We start from the raw sequence: 21,025 nt of genomic DNA on the forward strand, positions 1-21,025 counted from the left end.
GGAACTTTTCACAGAGCATGTTTGGCCTCACTTCTGAATGGGGAGTTGTTGTGAGCCCTGAGCCAAGAATGACTATAGACTCAATACTTAAATTCTCTTTATAGAATTCAAGTCAAATTAGCCATCCAACCTCTATGTGAAGAATTCTAGAGTCAACCACTTATTATTTTCCAAGAATGTCCAGTTTGGTTTTGGAAAGCTCTGAATATTGGACAGTTTTTCCTTTTATTACACCAAAATGGGTCCTCTATAAATTCCACCCACTGGTGCTAGTCTTTTATGCTCTACATAGTGATAATACAAATGGAATGTCAATTGGACTATTTTTAGAAATTCAACTGGACCTAAAATTTCAAGTAACAAGATTATCTAGACTTTCTAATTTAAGGTCTTAATAGCCAGGAAAAATAGTGATAAGCTATTTTACTAGAACTGCAGACAGGCTGATATTCACATAATTGTTCTCTACCGTGAAATGTTTTATAGCATTTTAAACATTCTCTAATAAAGTTCTTCTTAGAAGATAAAATAAAAGCTCTATAATAAGATTATTATCATCTTCATCAACATAATTCATAAGCACATCTTAAGACAGGTACTTAGCCAGATTCTTTTCAGGCGAAGGGCCCTTGATTTCAGTGGCCTTAAAATGTAGTCAGAACTATGGCAGGAAAGAGTTGAAGATTGTTTTCTACTTGAAGTCCATAACATATTTTGGAGCAGGAATGTAAAATATAAGGGAAACATTATGCTTTCTTAGGAAAATTAAAATGTATTTCTCGAGCTCAAAGGAGTCAATTAGTGTAAATTCGTTACTATTTTATTAAAATCAAAGAAAGGGGCTAATAAAAGAAACATGTCGTTAAACAATCAGGAGGAAAATAATCACAATTGTTGTCATATTTTATAAGAGCACTTTCATTCAGATATGACTAGCAGACTAGCACCTCCATTACCAAATGGCATCTTTTCCTTGGAAATATGGGCTTGAGGAAAACTATTAAGGGAATGATCAAAATATAGCAAAGCAAGCACAGGTGGCTTCTACCTGAGTTGGACGAGGGGTATATTTTGTATTAAGATAACAATTCTAATAATGATCTTCATAGACACACACCAAGGATTTCTTCTGGGACAACCCCTAGGGACTTTAACATCATTTAATTTAGAGTGAGGTCAGGTTTCTTGGCCCAACTCTATTGCTTAAGCCTTTTATAAATGGCTCTGATACAACAAGCTGTGGTAGTCCTCCTTGTCCATAAGGAGTGGCTGCTTTTCTTCAGGAAGCTGCTTTCTCTTTCGATGATACAACAGGCTAGTGAGTCCTCCCAGCACAGCAGTGAGGACAGACCCTACCATGGCTGCCCCAATGAGCCATGGCCAGATCTGACTCGCTTGTTCTAAGTAGGGTTTAATGTAATCTTGAAAACTGTCTGGTCCTGAAATAGAAAGACATCCCAATGTTTTTACTATCATCATCACCATCATCACCATCACCATCCTTGCATAGTACTTTGGAGTCAGGTGCTTGGGTTTGAATGCCAGCTCTGCTACTTACTAGCTATAAGATCTTGGGAAAGTTACACCTAATACTCCTAAGCTTCAGGTTCTTCATCAGGAAAATAGGAAAACAATACCACCTTGTTGGGATGTTTTAAACTTCACAGATATTATCTGATTTGTAAATTGTACAGTGCCTGCCCCCAAGTCAGCTACTGTTACTCTTTTAGTTATTTATTCTGTTATTTGACCCCATATTTCTGAATAATAGGCAAATATTACTACTTCTTAATTTGTCAAGTTTATCTCTGGAGTTCCTCAGGTATAAACATGATTTGAGCTCTCTTACAGTTTCCCTTTTCTTTCCTCCATATTTTCAGCATAATAATACCATGATCTGGGTCAAATCCACATCTCGGATTTCCATTATTTTTAATATTTAAATATTACTCACAATTGAACCAAATATTATTCTATGATTACCTTTCCTTTCTTACATTATTTTCCACTTGGAGTTAATAATTTATTATATCTATTTGCTTGATTTTAAAGTCCCCATCACTATTTACAAGACACTCTAAGATACTCTATATCCATTTTGTGATACAAAGGAAAGAAGAGAGTGCATCTTGGGCTTACCTAGTAGCAAATTACGGCTATGTGACTTAAGTCTTGAGCAAAAGTAATACATGTAACTTTGGGGCAGTTCCCTTAAAAAGAAAAGGTATGCCTTCTCCTTCTCCCTTTTCCCCTTTCAACTAATGCAGATAGTACGTTGGTGAGCCACCATAGATCATGTGATCAAGGGTAAACCCTAGGTCTTATAGAACTACAAGAAACAAGCAGCTCTGGTCCCTGAAATTATGGAGCTTGTATTTGACAACATACCAAGACTGCCATTTGAGCAATAAATAAACTAACTTATTTAGGCCATGGATATTTGAGCCTATATCTACTCCCCATCCCTACCTTCCCCCTGTTGCTGATGTGGGAACTATAACACTTTTTTTATGACTTATTTTCTTGGCTACTGTTGATTAGTTCATAGTGAACCACTGACTCAAGTTGGGCCAGTCAGAATCATTACTCAGAATTCACTGTGCTGGAATTAAGAGTCAGATGACTCAGGAGCTGATAACAGTCTTAGAGCTAGAGAGGGGGTAGGGAGCGGGGAAGAGAGAGAGGGGGAGAATGAATCTTTAGGGAGCTTAGTTTGCTGGTTCCTGCTGTTCCTCAGTCTCAGCTGCATTTTTGTCTTTCTTACATTTCAAATGTTCATTCCTTCCTTGGATTTTGTAAACCAATAAATTATCTTTTTATCTAATCTTGTTTCTATGGAGTTTCTGCCTTTTGCACTTCAAAAGGTCCTAATTATTTTTAAAGTTAGTTAGATTCCTACAACAATAAAAGATAAAGTACCTTAGGATATTCTGAAATTACAGTTATATGTAAGCTTCATATATCATAAAAATTAGATCAACAATATAAAAAGAAACTTAATATTTATTTAATATAATATCTTGGAAAGAATGGGTAGCAACATGAAGTGAAATGTAAAGTGGGAGTCTTATTGATCACCATAAACTCAAGCACTGAAAACAGTTAAAGCAGGAGAATTTGCCAAAAATTAATTTTATATTAAATTCCAATCTTCATTCAAAGAAGATAACAGTGGAGCTTCCCTGGCTTAAGTGGGGCTACAAGGCTCAAACCCCATTTCTCCTGTTACTTTCTCCTTTTTTGTCCTTGGTACTGTCCTTTTACCAGCTGTCACTAAGATACCTCTAAAATTCTTAGAATCCATTAAGCATAATTTGAAACAATAGAGCAGATTTAGGTTTCTCTTCATCAGGAGGGGACAATAAGTTGCAAAGAACTAACATTATAAAATAAATTATAATAAAAAAGATTCATAACTTTGGATTAATATTAATTTAAATCTAAGAAATGAAAGCTAAAATAAAGAAATTAAAAATGTGAAAATTATTTTCATCAAACATAAAGGTTACCATTCTAACACATTTAAAAGTTAATTTGAAAATGAAATTACAAATGTTTAGTTTGCATTGCTATTAGTCACTTCAACATATAGTGCATTTTAAATGTCTCACAAAATGCAGATTACAGAGAGGTTACATAATAAGTATGATTTCTTTATTGCTTAAGGCTCAGCTCAAATTCTTTCACAATTTTAAAACACTATTTCTTTGTCTGTCCTTCTGCTCTCCAGTTTCTCTTATTATTTCTCTACTTCAGTTCATTTCAAGTTGTCTTAAATTTTACTGTCACCAATGGACTGTCTTCTTTGAAACACTCTGTATTTCTCAATGGCTTCAACCTGAAATTTAGACATGTCTTCCTCAGTTATTTGCTTTTGAGCCTCAATGGTGTATCTTTAAATTATTTCTTAATATCAAAAGTTTTCTATTTTTTTACCTACTTAAAATTCCATTTTTTTCTGTCACCTATTCTCTTCAGAATAATCATAGAGTCTTCTATTTGTTTGGTGCTCTGTCATTTCCAAAGCGCATCCATATGCCCATTTATCCACACAACAAACACATGAGGTAGTTAGGAATCATTATCCTAATTTAACCAATTCAAAATCTGTAACTTAGAAAGTTTGCCTGTAATATTTAGACTCTGCAATGTATGTATAACCTTTGGAATGATGTCTTTCACATAAAAAGTAATTTATAACTGTTATCGATTCTTCTTACTCCATAGTAATTCCATCAATATTTCAACTGAACCAGCTTCCAGTAAGAGTTTTTCTCTCTCACACCTGCTTTGAACACTGATTCTGCTCAGCTCTCTCTTCTGGATTCCCAGACTCTTTTCTTTTATTGCCCCTTTGTGACACTTGGCACAATTGTCTACATGTTGTAATTATTTATATGTACGTCTTAATTTTCAGGCTTCATCATGAACTCTTGAGAGCAAGTAGTATGTCTTATTTATCTTTCATTCTTCTATTCATTCATTTATTCATTCATACAGCAATGTTTACTGAGACACAATAAATGTCAGGTGCTGGTCCAGGAACTGCATGTGAAAGGCTGAGTAAGCAGAGCCCCTGGACTGAAGGAAATAATAACTGGAAGAGGAGACTGACAAGTAAACAAATTATTTTAAGAGCAATGCTGTTCCAATGCAAGTATATAAAAGATACAATGGGATAATGGGGAAAAGACCTCCTATAACTGCCTGAGGAGTCAGAGGAGGCATCCCAGGAGACTATCCCACTGAGTAGAAGAATAAATAAATTAGGACTTGAGTGTGGCATGCTGATGGCAAGCCATCCCAGGCAGAAGGAACAGTATGCACCTGTGTATACACATAGGGAAGCACTAGTGAACAAGTCCTCATCAAACCTCATGTGCAGAATGAGACCCTCCAGTTACTGTGAACATGCCTCCTCCTCTCATTTTTAAAATCAAATGTCCAGGTCTTTTGGAATATATTGGAAGAAGGAAGCTCTTCACAAAGTAACACCAGACAAAAGGCAGGATTACATTTGCCAACAGCATCAAGGACTCAACCCTTCATTGCCAAAGGTTTTTGGTCTCACCTTTCAATCAGTTATGCATGCAACAAAATCACCTGCTACTCAATTTTGAAAAACATCACTAAATTCAATTGTAAGAGAAAATGTTTGACTAAAGCAAGAAGACATCAGCTGCCTTTTACGGAAAATAATTAAGTAATCATAAACGTGAGTGCCTAAATGATGAATAATTAACTGCCTGAACTAAATTATATCAAGAAATTTTAAAGAATTTTTTAGTAAGCTTAAAGTTTAGCTTACTCTATTCTGGCATTGTGTCTCAGTAAACATTGCTGTATGAATGAATAAATGAATGACTAGAAGAATGAAAGATAAATTTTAAACTCCTTGAAAGTACAACAGAAGGAGCAACAGAATAATTCATAAAATAGAAAATAAGCAATTGCTGTTGCTTATTTTAAAGCAAAACTTCTCTAAAATTAGTGGCATAAGCTCACAGCTATATGAAAAGGACTCTAAATAGATAAAACATTTTGAATCAATTTTATTTTTAAAAATTTAACTATAAATAAATACCTTTAATCCCCTAATGTGACTCTTTGAGCCTTCTTTCCCTTTTCTCCTCCAGTGGTTTTTGTTGCCTTTTCAGTAAAAAGTACCCATTTGGGACACTAGGGAAGGGACAACGAGGTGGAACATTTGTGTACAAGGCAAGTATAAAGAGAACCCTCTCTTCTGTGGAGTCATGGAGAGAGAACTCATTTGGGATTCTATATTTGCCACTTACGAGCTTTGTGACTTAGAATTTGTCACTTTATCTCTCTGTTCTCAATCTACTTACCTATAAAACAGAATAAAATCACTACTACGAAAGATTGTAAAGATTGGCAAAGATAACAATTTATATGCTGATGTCTCTCACATTAGTATCTGCAGGCAGAATCTTTTCTGAGGCTCAAGGCTATCCAACTGCCTCAGAGATATATTTACCCTGATGTGCCATTCACCCCATTTCACTCCATGTCTGGCCCTGCTCCTATTGTTTCTATCTCAATGAATTCAATCACCATTCATCATTTGCACAGGCCAGAAAGCTTAAGGGCAACTCTAATATCTCCTTCTTTCTCACCTATTATATGTAATCATTTTCCAAGTTCCATAAATTTTGTTTTCAAAATAATATCACATTTTTTTTGTCCTTTCTGCCTTGCCTCTTACCACCACTGCAATTCCAACTTCCTTCGCCTCTCCCCTGGATACTCGTAATAGCATTTTCACTGGCCTCCCCGAATGTGCTTTGCAACTGACACAAAACTTGCATCTTTTTAGGTTTTATATGAATATAATCATCAGTATATATTCTATGATGTCTGGTTTCTTTGGCTCAACATTATGTCTTTAACATAGAGGACAGACTTGTGGTTGCCAAGGGGGAAGTGGGGGAGGTGGGGGAGGGATGGATTGGGAGTTTGGGATAAGCAGACGCAAACTATTATATATAGAATGGATAAACAACAAGGTCCTGCTATATAGCACAGGGAACTCTATTCAATATCCTGTGATAAACCATAGTGGAAAAGAATATGAAAAAGAATGTATATATATGTATAACTGAATCACTTTGCTGTACAGCAGAAATTAACACAACATTGTAAATCAACTATATTTCAATAAAATAAAATTGAAAAAAAAAACTTCCTACAAGCTGCAGCAACTGTAATCTTACGAAAACTCAAATTTGATCCTGATTTGTTTAAAATTCATTAATGGCTCTGTTATCGTAGCAATATGGCCAAAATTCATAATCAAGACCTCCTTTTCAACTAATTAATTCTTCCTGTTACTGATATTCTCTGAAATGTCACTTCATTGACCCCTAGAGATATGCACATCTCTAAACAAACGAGTCATTAGGTAAGTAGTGGTTTAAGGTCTTTCTCTTTCATTAGGATGTAAGCACTGTGAAGAAGGAGACTACATTGTTTACCACTGTATCCACAGTATCTAAAAGAATGCCTTGAACAAGGTAGTTACTAAACATATGTATGCAGAAAGAATAAATAAACCAATAAAATCACCTAGAAAATATCTAGTGCAATAGAAGACTTGAAATACGTTAAAAATATCTAAAAATGCAAATCAAAACTACAATGAAGTATCACCTCGCACCAGTCAGAATGGCCATCATCAAAAAATCTACAAACAATAAATGCTGGAGAGGCTGTGGAGAAAAGGGAACCCTCTTGCACTGTTGGTGGGAATATAAATTGATACAGCCACTATGGAGAACAGTATGGAGGGTCCTTAAAAAACTAAAAATAGAACTACCATATGACCCAGCAATCCCACTACTGGGCATATACCCTGAGAAAACCATAATTCAAATAGAGTCATGCACCCCAATGTTCATTGCAGCTCTATTTACAATAGCCAGGACATGGAAGCAACCTAAGTGTCCATCGACAGATGAATGGATAGAGAAGATGTGGTACATATATACAATGGAATATTACTCAGCCATTAAAAGAAACAAAATTGAGTTATTTGTAGTGAGGTGGATGGACCTAGAGACTGTCATACAGAGTGAAGTAAGTCAGAAAGAGAAAAATAAATACTGAATGCTAACACATATATATGGAATCTTAAGGAAAAAAAAGGTTCTGAAGAACCTAGGGGCAGGACAGGAATAAAGATGCAGACGTAGAGAATTGACTTGAGGACATGAGCCCTGATTTTGTAGGGCTCACAGCCAAGGTAGCGGGGGGAAAGATTCATATGTAGAAAAATTACCATGTAACTCTATTAAAGGAGTGATTAAACGTGACTCTGTATATGTATACAATGATTTCATATCTGAGAGTGTGACAAATGGATATGGATCAGAATTTAGCCAGAGAGAATAGTGTAATAAAAGCAAGAGCCTGTGAAAGAGTCTGTTATGTTCTGAAAATGGAAATTATAAAATCCTGGTGGTGACTCTTTGAAAAACCAATACCAATATTCTCCTTTCTTTATGTACTGTGGGTGTTTTTAGAAGGAGGGAAAAACACTTTACTTGAGACTGCCCCTCTTTTTGACTCACTGGGAGCCCCTTCCCTTACCATACCTCCACCCTCTGCAAAATCCTCTGTTCTTAGTGATCTCCAGGTTTTCAAAGAACTCATCTCCTCTACCAGCCATTTTAGTATTCCTTCCACTGGCTATGGTCTTCAGATAAAGCAAAACAGGTATCGAACCCAAATCTGTCCAACTAATGGTTCCCCCAAGGGCAGGAAAAGGTTGATAAAATACAGTTTCTCCTGTTGGCCTTAAAATGTGGTTCTGCTATGCCACATACTAGCTAGATGGCCCAGGACAAGTTATTTATATTCTTTAAGCCTCTGTTTTCTCATCTATGATCAGGAAAAAGAAATAATAGTGCTTACTTCACAGGGTAATTATGAAAATTAAAGGAAATAATGCACACAGCATACCCAGAAAAGTTCCTGGAACATGAAAAGATCCATAATATATTAGCTATTATGAAATAACTCAACTTATCTCTTCAGTGTAATTTTTCATTGCTCATACTACTCAAATAGGAGAATTTAGCATCTCAGAAATACAGGGTACACTTTACACCTCTATTTTTGTTATTCTATTAGTTTAGAATATTCCCTACCCTTTTCTATCTGCTACCTGCCTGTTTATCCTTCAAGGCCTTGTCTTGTCTTTTTAGGTTGAACTACTCTGAAGTCATTGCTTTCTCCTCTGTGCTCTTATAAGATTCGGTTTATGACTCCTTTATTGCACTTAACACAGCCTGATGTTTCACACTTTTTTGCACAACTGTCTGACTTCCATACTGAATTTAATTTAACGCTCCTTGAGGTCTGGAGGTATGTCATTCATTTATGTGTCACTAAAGTTTAACAAGACATAGGAAATTGGTAAATGTCATTCATTTGTTCATTTTATTTTACTAATCTGTTTATGTTTCCATGAATTATCAACGAATATAATGAAACATCAGTGCTTGTCGAATACCTCGTATCCACAAACTCTGTGTTGTTTAACCGTTTTTTTAGCTGTTGACCATTTTGTGTTGCAGTGGAGAGGACCCTGTAGTGTTGAAATCTGGCTCTTCCACATACTGGCATTTGCTATTGGGAAAGTCATTCAAATTATCTTAGCATCAGTGTCCTTACCTCATTCTAGGGATAATAATACTTTACCTAATATATGGTTGATTAGTAATGCATGTATGATATGTAGCAAGCTCACAGGTAGGGGGAGACATTACTACCTGTTCCGTATTTATCAAAAAGATATTGACATACTACTACTAAGGAAGATTATTTAAAGCCTAGATCTAATTACAATCCTAGACTTAATCATAGTCAGAGCAATTATTATTATAATAGCTATTATCATTATTATTATTACCTATGTTTAACATCAAAATGTTCACAAATTTTCTTGGTAACCCTAGCAGGAAGTTCCCAAAGATGATTTCAAAAACTGTTAGATGTTTAACTTGTGCTGACAGCCCTAGGCTCTTAATGCATTTAATTATCAAATATCTCTTTGAGGTATTCTATTCCTAATATTTAAGGTTAAGAAACTGAGATTCAAGGAACTGAAGTCAAATTTCCCAAGGTCACACAAAAGTCAGTTTATAGTGTCACATCTCACACCCATTTTTTTTTCTGATTTTAATTTTAGTGCTCTTCCCATGGTTGCCATATGCAAAATGCTCTATATTAAGCAGAAAGGACAGAAATTTAAAGATTCTTGCAACTTGGTCCATGGAATAATAAATCAGTGATGAGTTAAGGATCGTAACGCATTTTCCCAATTTAAATAATTTGGGGATAATGTAAAAACATAAGGTTTTGCACTCTCTCAAAAGACATTGGTCACACTAGACTCAGTAATTCACATGAAAGAACCTGAGCCTTACCTGAATCTTGTAGGTAGCTATAGTCATAACCCAGATCTCTGGATGAAATAAAGAAATCACCATTTCTGTAGAGAGGTATAAAAGGAACCATGTAGGATTCCCGGTTGTGCCCAATGGGTGCATAGGCTTCTGGATAAACTTCTTGAAGAGGACGGTGCCTTCGAAGCCACTGTTCAAAAATACTGCAGAGGAAAGGATGATTCAATGTCAGAAACATATTGTTAGTAAAAGAAATATTTGGAATTCTTAAAGTAAAATAACAAGGCATATCTTAAAACCTAAAGCTGTGGAAAGATGCCAAATATAGTTTTCACACTTTGAAAATATTCTGTAAGTCACCAGTTCATGCTGTCAGGCCCTGATGAAACTCATTCATTTGAGAGAAATATTAGAGGATAATTTTGAAAGAGAAATTTCTTAGAAGATAAATGAAACTTACATGACAAGTTTAGACCCTTCAGAATGCTGCAGAGCAAGTGTAATTATTGGTTGAGTGACAATTGAGACATAGTTGTAAATTAAATATGTCTCTTATCTCAAAGAAAGTTCACCTAAAGAAAGAACTTGCAAAACTAAATTGGAATCAGTATTAGAATTTGGCCATTTTTTGGTCATGGTAGGGGACTTTCAATTATTTCAACCTCCTTGTTATGTTTGGTGCAGTGTATGCTTAATGAATCTTGGTGGGAGAAAGAGCTCACCTTCCATGATAGAGGCTAAAAATACTTAACTTGGAAACTTGTGGTTTCCAAACTTCCCTGGAAGCTCGAGTATGACCACATGATCAATACTCAGTGAATCAGACATACCCATCCAAGACTTTGAAACAGGAGACACTGACACAAAGAAGCAAGGACAATGGAAAACCAACATCCTGTTTTTAAGGGCAGCGAGGCCAGAGGTATTAGTAAAGGTGTCCAGGGGTACCCTGTGTTCTAGAGCAGCGGTCCCCAAACTTTTTGGTACTGGGGATTGGTTTCGTGAAAGACAATTTTTCCATGGATGGGATGGGTGGGGGGGAGAGGGCGGGGGGGATGGGTGGTTCAAGCAGTAATGTGAGCCATGGGGAGCAATGCGGAGACCCAAATGAAGTTTCGCTTGCTTGTCCGCCTCTCACCTCCTGCTGTGTGGCCCAGTTCCAACTGGGGGCTGGGGACCCCTGTTCTAGAGCATGGTTTTGGCAGATGATTGACTGCTGCCCTCCTCCCTTGTTCCCATCTGTTTCTCAACCTGCTTCTCCATGATCTCCTCACCTATCTGATACCCTTTCAGCAAATTTGTTTCCTGTTGAATCAGCCAGAGTGAGTTTCTGCTGCATGCAATTAAAAACTCTAACTGGAACAAAAGCTAAAAAATTATGGGATCGAAAAAGCCTAGTAAGAATGGAAGCAAAACTAAGCTACAGCAGAATTTATAGTGGATCATTAAAGGTGCGATAAAGAGAATGGCTTTGTGTTATCAGACCATATAACATAGAGGGAAGAATACTATATTTGGAGTCAGAGAACTCCCCTTGAGTCCTAGATCTGTGGTTTAAGAGCTGTATCAGTTGCATAAGCTCATAAGCAAATCATTGAACCACTTGAAGACTTAGCCTTCTCATCCTTAAAATGAAAGTAATAATATCTGTCCTATCTGTTTCCAAATTATCCAATGTGATAATTTTTATGAAAGTGCTAGATATATAAGCTACTGTTGTTTAGCTCTAGAATTGAAGCTCAGAGATAAAAGGTTAGTGCATGGTCGAGACGATGGGTCTAAAAAAGAAAGTGATAGTACTTCAAGCAAACAAATAATTTTTTTGAGAAAACCTTTTGAAGTACAATAAAGAAGAGAACAAGGAAGCCAGATGGCAGCAGTGGTGATCACTTTTTCTGTGATGAAAAGCAATTCTATTTGCTTAGAGAATCTGGACTTCAAATACTAGTTGTGGTCAAAGTTGTTTTTAATTGTGAATAAACTGAGAGATCAGCAGGCTGCTGATAAACACTGCAAATCTGGTCCCTGAATACCAAATGGTCCCTAAACAGCTCAATTATTAAATATGTTTGCTGAGTACTTACTATACGTTAAGTTTTAGAGAAACTTGAACCTGTGCAAAAACCTGAATTCTGTGGGTTGTGACAAAGGAAACTTGTAAAAGATCTTAACCTGTTTAATTTTCCTTTTATTCATCTGCAAAATGGGAGCAGTATTTATGTCTTGAAGGTATTGTAAGGATTAATTAAGCAACATAAATGTCCTTTGACAGATGAATAAAGAAGATATTGTATGTATATACAGTGGAATATTATTTAGCCATAAAAAGAACGAAATAATGCCATTTGCAGCAACATGGATGGACCTAGAGATTACCATATTAAGTGAAGTAAGTCAGACAACAAATAAAATATGATATCACTTACATGTGGAATCTAAAATACAACACAAATGAACTTATTTATAAAACAGAAATAGACTCAGAGACATAGAAAAAAACTTGTGGTTACCAAAGGGAAAGGGAGGGGAGGGATAAAATTGGAATTTGGGATTAACAGATATACACTACTATATATAAAAGAGATAAACAACAAGGACCTACTGTATAGCACAGGGGACTATATTCAATGTCTTGTAATAACCTATAATAGAAAAAAATCTGAAAAAGAATATGTATATATGTACGTATATACGTATATATGTATAAATGAATTGTTTTACACTGGAAACATTGTAAGTAAAAAAATTAAAAACTGATTAATTAAACTAACATAAGTAAGATATATGGTTAAGTGTTGGACAGGTGGTAAACAGAAGCCATCCTCAGCCCCACAGCATTTCTTCCTTTTCTTCCTTCTACTCATGATTCAAGTTATACTGGAAGAATTCTACAAATGGTGAGAGACATGAGACATGCATAGAAATGCCAAAGCCATGTATATTTGAGCTGGTTCTTTAAAAATGGTTATTCTTCTTTAAGCAGAAATGGGGAAACAGAGGATTCAAGAAGATTGTTTTTTTGTGTGTGTACCTCCATTTCCTCAACTGAAGAAATTAGGAACTGGCTTAAGTCTATTCAAGTCCTATAATTTTATGAATTATTCTTTTTATTTTAACATCTACAGTTTTCTTCTTTTCATGAAAGCATTACTTGTTCATTATATACAATTCAGAAAATATAAACAAGCAAAAAGGAGAAAAGAAAAAAATCATATGTACTTGCTCCATATTTTTGTCGCAGTTTTTAAAATATACAAGTATAACACCAAATACATATTTTAATAAAAGAGAATTTTATTATAGACAATATTTTATAAGACATTTTATTTGTACTAAACAATGTTTAAATGATATTTAAACAATGTTCACCAGTTTTCAAGTGATAAACATTTTTTTTTTTTGCGGTACGCGGGTCTCTCACTGTTGTGGCCTCTCCCGTTATGGAGCACAGGCTCCGGACGCGCTGGCTCAGCGGCCATGGCTCACGGGCCCAGCCACCCCGCGGCAAGTGGGATCCTCCCGGACCGGGGCACGAACCTGTGCGTGTCCCCTGCATCGGCAGGCAGACTCCCAACCACTGTGCCACCAGGGAAGCCCAAACCTATTTTTTAATGAGAAGGAGACCCTCTGATAATTAATCCCTATTAAACTTTGACTGACTTAGAAACAGCCCAATATACAATGAGCTACTAGATAAGAGCTTGATGCAAACACTGTCCATTTTTGTTAATTGAGAAAAATTACCCCTATAGTTCAATTTATCAATAATCTTATCTCTGCCAAGAAGTAAAAATTCTTTACCTAGGTAGGACAAGGACATCAATTCTCAGCACCAAAAGATGTAATGGATGAAACCATTAATGTGCTTACTCACCTTACCAACCTTTTAAAATGAAGGTATCAATCTTGCTTAAATTCTTCATCAGTGGGTCTCATCTTCAGTTAATTTCATCGAACCATGTCTAGAATGGCTCACATCAGAATACTAATGTTTAACTTGGATAATCACACTGACATTTTGGGAAGAAAGTTATCTTCTTACCAAAGATTCATTTAAACTGTATTTAGATGGTTTTCTAGAAGTCTGAGCAACAATGAAATGCACAACAGAGGATTTAGAAAAAAGTTAAGATGATCACAGATGGAAACAAGAAGGGATGTGTTTTATGTACGAAAGTAACATGGACGTCTGGTCACACCCATCCTTACAACAAGACAAAGCTGGACAAGTAGAAAATCAACAACTTTTCTTGGGCCCATGAGACAACTGGGCAAACTGCTTCCCCCAAAACTGTAGAGATAAATGCAACCAGAGGAACTCAACTGAAATTTGCTAACCAAGAGGAGAAACAGCTGGATCCATAAACTTAAACACTTTGATGAATGGCTGGAGGTTGAGTACAGACAACTTGTGATGTGAGAAACTGCTGGGAGCCATAGTCTTAGGGGGATATTCCCACACATTTGGGGCTTTTACCTCCAAGAACTCTGCCAGATTTTCACAATGAAGACCTGAGAAAGATCCTCTCCTGGCTCTGTAGGGGGAGGGAGAGAGTGACCACTGTGAAATATGCCCAGAGTCTTCTCCACACCAAAGCCCTTTAATCCAGAGGAAATAACCACCAGAGACTTATCCCGGTAGGAGGAAGGGAATTCCTCTCAGTCCAGTCCCTTTCAGCCTTCCTGTCTCACCTAAGGGGAAATAAAACATAGGCCATGGGTCAGGGCTTCAAGGAAATAGATTGGGAATGCTACAACTGGAAAAAGGAGTAGAGGACAGAGGGGGAAAAGAAACCAAAAAGCTATACCATTGGAGAAACACTTATGAAGGTCACAGCCCCAAGACACTGGCCAACTAAAAGACTGAAATTTAATCAGAATATTGTAGAACACTTTCTTCCCCTATATTTTACCATGATACCAACAGAGCTCTAGTATAATTAGGTAGACACACTGAGTACATAAAACAGCAAGACACAACTCCCTACTCCTTTTGTGTGGGCTGTGCATAGTAACTTTCCTCCAAGGAGCACAATATGGATGGGTGGTAGAATCATTTAGAAGTTTGAGAAACCTGAGAAATATGACAACTGCCAAGTGATCAAGGTTAACGTCAGCAATGGTAAGCCATGTTGATAGCATGTTCCCTTGATATTATGTGAAGAGAATAGTGCTTTACCTCTCTCATCTTCCTCCCCAAAACATGTAATTTCAGTCTGCAAGAGAAAACCTCAGACAAATTCGAATAGAGGGGCATTCTATTAAATACCTGAGCAGTACTCCTCAAAACTGTCAAGGTCATCAAAAACAAGGAAAGTTTGAAAAATTGCCACAGCCAAGAAGGAGCCTAAGGAGACATGATAGCTAAATGTAATATGACATCCTGGATGGGATCTTGAAACACAAAAAGATATTAGATAGCAATGAAGTAATCTTAAAGTATAGATTGTGGTTAATAACAATGTATCAATATTGTTTCATTAATTGTGACAAACTTTCCATACTGAAGTAAATTGTTAAGAATAGGGGAAACTGGATGTGGGGTATATGCAAACTCTGCAACATTTATGTAAATAAAAATTATTCTTAAAGTTTCTTTTTAAAAACAGAACAACTAACAAAGAAGCCTAATGTAGTTGGATATTAGGGAACTGAGTTGATTTAGTACATTCACTGCTACAGTAAAAAATGCACAAATACTATAGAATTCTTTTTCATTCGTTTATTCAACCATTTCATAAATAGTTAAATACACATATTATGAGCACCTATAATAAACTGGTTCTCTGCCAGGTATTGATGTATTTCTCTGTCCTTGTGGTACTTTGATCTATTGATGGAGATAGATACTAACCAGTAATTTCAGAAATGCATCTGTAATTACAGACTGGCAAATACTATAGAATGAAGCAACATGGTAATACAATTTAGTGAGGAGGCCTCATTGATTCTGCAGCCTTTGATGGTGTTGAAGGAGTATTTAGAGAAGTGGTATAAGAGTGTTTCTGAAAAAATAATAGAATTTGCAAGGGCTTTTGATGGGAGGTCAGATTCTCTCATCTGTCTCACTACTCCCATAGCTTCACTTATTATCTACAGGCTGATGGCTTCTCAACTTACAGTGACAGAGTAAATCTTGCTCTGAAATCTCGGTCCAAATACCCAGCTGCCTGAGTGGCATCCCCATTGAAATGCTTCAAAAGAATCTTCAAGCACAGCACACAGTATCTTCAAAAATCACAATACTAACATCCCTTCCTCATGCTACACTTCTCCACTGATCTATGTCTTTGGAATAAAACTATCTGTCCAGCCAGAAAATGTAAACAAATGACTGATGTATCTATGGAGAGAACAGTTTGAGATGAAGCTAGAGAGGAAATGGGGGCCAAATCAAGAAGGGCAGTTGAGAACATGTGAGAAATATTTTTAATTTTTCCTAAGAGCAATAGGAAGTCACTGTTTATATCTGTGATCGCAAGAGATAACATGAACAGATAACTTTTTTAAAGAGTACACACATTGCACTATGGAGAAGGGACTGAAGGACAGTCAGAATTGATGTGCAGGGAACAAGGGATGAAGAAATCAGCGGGAAAATTATATCCAGGTAAAAAGATGATGTGTGGCTATCCAAGTAGTACAGCTCAGCGGTGAGATGTCACAGAAGACTCCACATTTTCTGGTTAAAGTGGAATAATAATAATAATAACAGAAAAAAGGAAACAGTGAACAAGTTGGTAAGGCGCTTAAGGTAGATGAGAACCCAGATCTTCTGGCTGATGTACCTGGGCTTCTTCCTCTGACACTGCAGTTGTCCCTGCCTGTGATTCTGTTTTCTCCTTCCTTATTCTCCCTGAGTGGGTCCTGAATACTTCTGCTACTCTCTGACTAAGCCTTGTATCTGAGGGCAGGGTTTGTCAACAGGGCTGGAAAGGTACAGAAAAACAAATGCTAGAATGTCAATTAAACACTCCACTTACTTCAGAAATTATCTCACATCATCCTGTTTTCTTTCACTGTGGGAGGAACAAACCCAAACTGAGGCAGAGACATTGTTCACAAGTACATTGGAGAATATCAGTGCTACCAACTAGCTAAGAAACCACATCTTCTTTATCTTCCATTTCTCTGTGCATAGCACACAGTTGCAATATTTACATGATAATTGGTGCTGCTCTTTTGAGTTAATAATCTAACCCAGGAGAATGTGTTCATAATAAAGCAATTTCTGTAACGCAACCTCTTGATATATGTTGCTTATTGATTTAAGCCTCAGCAAATCAAGGAGGTAACTATTTTATTGATCCCATTTTACAGAAGAGAATATTGAGTCAAAGAACTGAAAGTTTGCCAATGCTCACTCAACTAGAATGCAGTAGAAAATCTGGCATTTCATGTCAGATTTCTGTGAGTTTTACCATTATACCCAGCTTGCAGAGCTAGGGCCAGAGCCCAGGTGTTCTATTCCAAGTTAAAGACTCTGACTCTTCCACTTATAAGCAAAACATTAGCAATTAGTACTTAAAGCAAAAAGATGGACAGAGCATTAATGTTCTTCTCCAAGCATTTTAGAGCCATGCACATAAGTGGGAACTAGGCATCCTTTGTCATTTTACTTTACCTGAGAAATGAACATGTGATTATAAAATCTCTCAAGTGCAGAGAAGAGATAAATGCAGAGTTGTGAAATATTAACATCGCTAGTCTAAAGACTTGTGATTTTTCTTTGTGGAACTGAAACCCTTTTTACTTCCCTCCAGAGGCCATGAGGACCCATAGACCAGCCCAAGCTTAGTAGGTAACAAGGGGCAACAGAGAAGGGGACCAAAGAGAATGGCCTCTAAATGGGATTCTGGGTCTAGGCCTTGACCTACGCATGAGGACCAGTTTAGAATTCCTCCTGAGGGAGGCCAGTGAGCACCCATGAAGTGACTCTGAAAGTGCTGAGTCTTATCTAGGCAGCTGACATTCACAGCAGGCGTGTGGGAGAGAGGAGCTGAGGGAAGAGGTACAGTACATGCTGTGAACATAGGACAGCCCTGCAGGATATGCAGACAAAAGGGCAAAATCCACCTTCAACCTGTTCTAAGCAAAGGTTTAATAACGAGTCTTAATTTTTGCCCTGGGATTTGAGGGCACAGAAAGAAGCCAGAAACATAAAACTTCATCTTGAGAAACCTGGATACATTTCTGGTATTGGTTTGTGAGGGGTGAGAGGATAATCCGTGTGAGCCTCAGTTTATTCATCTGCGAAATGTGGATAATAACAAACTTCAAAGTGCCGTGAGATATAACTGAGATTAAGTGTACAATACACCCAGGACAGTGCCAACACACAGTAAGCACCCAACAGTGGTTAACTGTTGCTGTTATTCTTGCACACATCAGAAACCATCATTTCTGCAGTTTAATATGAGGAGCCCACTTTAATTCCCTTAGAGCAGAGGTTTAAGATTTCTGCTCCTTGGGAATTTTGGTGTACCACAAGCAGGATGGAGTTGTCTTAACAAACAAATATGTCAATGAATTTTATTTCTCATTTTTAAAGAAATTATATAAACAGAGAGTGAATAAATTGTAGAGGTTAGCTTCATAGATTCTGAAGCTAGATTGCTTGGATTCAAATTTGTGATACTCAGTAGCTGTGCAAACTTGGGCAAACTACTTAACCTTTTTGTGCTTCAGTTTCCTTGTCAGTAAAATGGCAATTATAATCTGGGTTGAATTATGTCCCCCCTCAAAGTTCATATGTTGAAGTTCTCAGAAATTGATTTTGTATTTGGAGATAGGGTCTTTAAAGAGTTAATTAAGTTAAAATGAGATCCTTGGGGTGGGTTCTAATCCAATATGACTGGTGTCCTTATAAGAAGAAGAAATTTGGACACAGGCAGGTACAGAGGGAAGGCCCTGTAAAGACACAGGGAGAAGAGGGTCATGAAGAAATCACGGAGAGAGGCCTCAAAAGGCACCAACTCTGCCCACACCCACCTTGATCTTGAATTTGTAGCCTTCAGGATTGCAAGAAAATTTCTGTTGTTTAAGCCACCTAGTCTCTGGTACTATGTCATGGTAGCCCTAGAAGACTAATACATAATAGTACTTATCTGAAGGGATTCTTGTAAGTATTAAGTGAATTAATATATGTAAAACCATTTAGTATAATGTATAGAATAAGATACTGTTATTAATATTGATATTAAAATGATACTTCCTTTGTTTTTGAGTTTTTCTTCCTTAGGATTTCCTTAAACTTTTATTCTCTACTACATTGTGTTTGCTTCTTCAAGGCTTAGGTCAAATGCTACCTCCATGAAAACATCAATCAGATTTACTGTTTCCCTCCTTTGATCATTACATTTGTCATGCTGTATTGCAATTATTTGATTATGTGTCATTTTCCAACAGTATATGGGGAACCTATTGAGAACAATGATGTTGTCTTATTGATCACTGCAAACCAAATGTCCATCACAGTGCCTACTCACTAACGAGAGTGCTAGATTCGGGTAGTTCAAAAATATGTAAAACTTATGAGAACTGTATAGTCTTCTTGGGAGAGAGCCCACATTTTTACCAAATTCTCAAAGAGAATGTGAATTAAATATTAAAGAATCATTTACTCAGCGGTTAGCTGATAGAACTGAGAGAAGGAGAAATCCAAGAGATGCTGACGATTTTGAGTTGGATATATCTATAGGTGGTGTTACTCTCTGACCCACACCAGTTAGCACAGTGCCTGGCATATATTAATAATAAGCATTTTGCCAGGAGCTGGAAATACAAAATCGTATGAAGACTTGTCCCAGTCCTCAAGAGAGTTGCAGTCTGGTCAATCACACAGCACAGTATAGTGTGAGTGCCATGGGAGAAGCAGTGGCATTAATGACTTGCATCTTGGTAGAACCGAGAAAGAGAGAGAGAGGAGATAGCGTCTGACTCGGTAAGGGATGGGCGGTGTATCACTCAGAGTTCTCCAGGAAAACAGAACCAACAGGATGTGTGTGTGTGTGTGATTGTGTTTACAGATTAAGGGAGAGAAAGAAAAACAAACAGACAGAGAAAGACACAGAGAGAAACAGAGAAAGAGACAGAGAGAGGTTCAAACATTTGTGGAAACTTGGCAAGTCAAAAATCTACAGGGTAGGTAGACAAGCAGGCTGGAAACCCAGGTAAGAGTTGCAGTTAAACTCCAAAGGCAATCTGCTGGCAAAATTCCTTCTTACTTGGGCAGGTCAATTTTTTCCTATTGAGGCCTTCAATGGATTGAATGAGGCCTACCCACATTATGGAGAATAATCTACCTTACTCAAGATCTACCAATTTAAATGTTAATGTCATCTAAAAAATACCTTCATGGAAACATCTAGAATAATGTTTGATCAAATGGCTGGGTACAATGACCTAGTCAAGTCGACACATTAAAATTAACCATCACAGGTGGTATCAGGTAAGGCCCTTCACCTTAAGTGACACTTGAACCTAAGTTTTGAAAAAACAAATAGCAGAAGTATGGGCAAAGTGATAGAAGGGAAAGAACAGGAATGTTCTAGGAAGCATGAAGAAACAGAGGTATGCTTTGGGGGTCTTGCAAGTGGTTCAGAAGGGCTGGAAGGAAGAATATATGTGGCTACATGTGGCTAAACCCATATACTGTTGGAGAATGACACATAAATAATTACAATACAGCATGACAAATGTAATGATCAAAGGAGGGAAACAGTAAATCTGATTGATGTTTTCATGGAGGTAGCATTTGACCTAAGCCTTGAAGAAGCAAACACAATGTAGTAGAGAATAAAAGTTTAAGGAAATCCTAAGGAAGAAAAACTCAAAAACAAAGGAAGTATCATTTTAATATCAATATTAATAACAGTATCTTATTCTATACATTATACTAAATGGTTTTACATATATTAATTCACTTAATACTTACAAGAATCCCTTCAGATAAGTACTATTATGTATTAGTCTTCTAGGGCTACCATGACATAGTACCAGAGACTAGGTGGCTTAAACAACAGAAATTTTCTTGCAATCCTGAAGGCTACAAATTCAAGATCAAGGTGGGTGTGGGCAGAGTTGGTGCCTTTTGA

General features: G+C 36.8%; 1 protein-coding gene across 1 annotated transcript in view; it reads right to left on the bottom strand.

Annotated features, from left to right (window-relative positions):
- Positions 1-802: 802 nt before the first annotated feature.
- Positions 803-21,025, bottom strand: part of TYR (tyrosinase) — a 110,638-nt gene continuing 90,415 nt past the window's right edge. Inside the window, exons 4-5 of the mRNA XM_029208270.1 lie at positions 9,951-10,132; positions 803-1,439 (exon numbers count right to left, since the gene is read on the bottom strand). Of these exons, the coding sequence (XP_029064103.1) occupies positions 1,213-1,439; positions 9,951-10,132 (409 nt within the window). The 3' untranslated portion in view covers positions 803-1,212. The remainder of the gene's footprint in view (positions 1,440-9,950; positions 10,133-21,025) is intronic.

Source organism: Monodon monoceros, unplaced genomic scaffold, assembly GCF_005190385.1.
Source record: "Monodon monoceros isolate NGI ecotype Baffin Bay Population unplaced genomic scaffold, NGI_Narwhal_1 Super_Scaffold_7, whole genome shotgun sequence".
NCBI classification, from domain to species: domain Eukaryota; kingdom Metazoa; phylum Chordata; class Mammalia; order Artiodactyla; family Monodontidae; genus Monodon; species Monodon monoceros.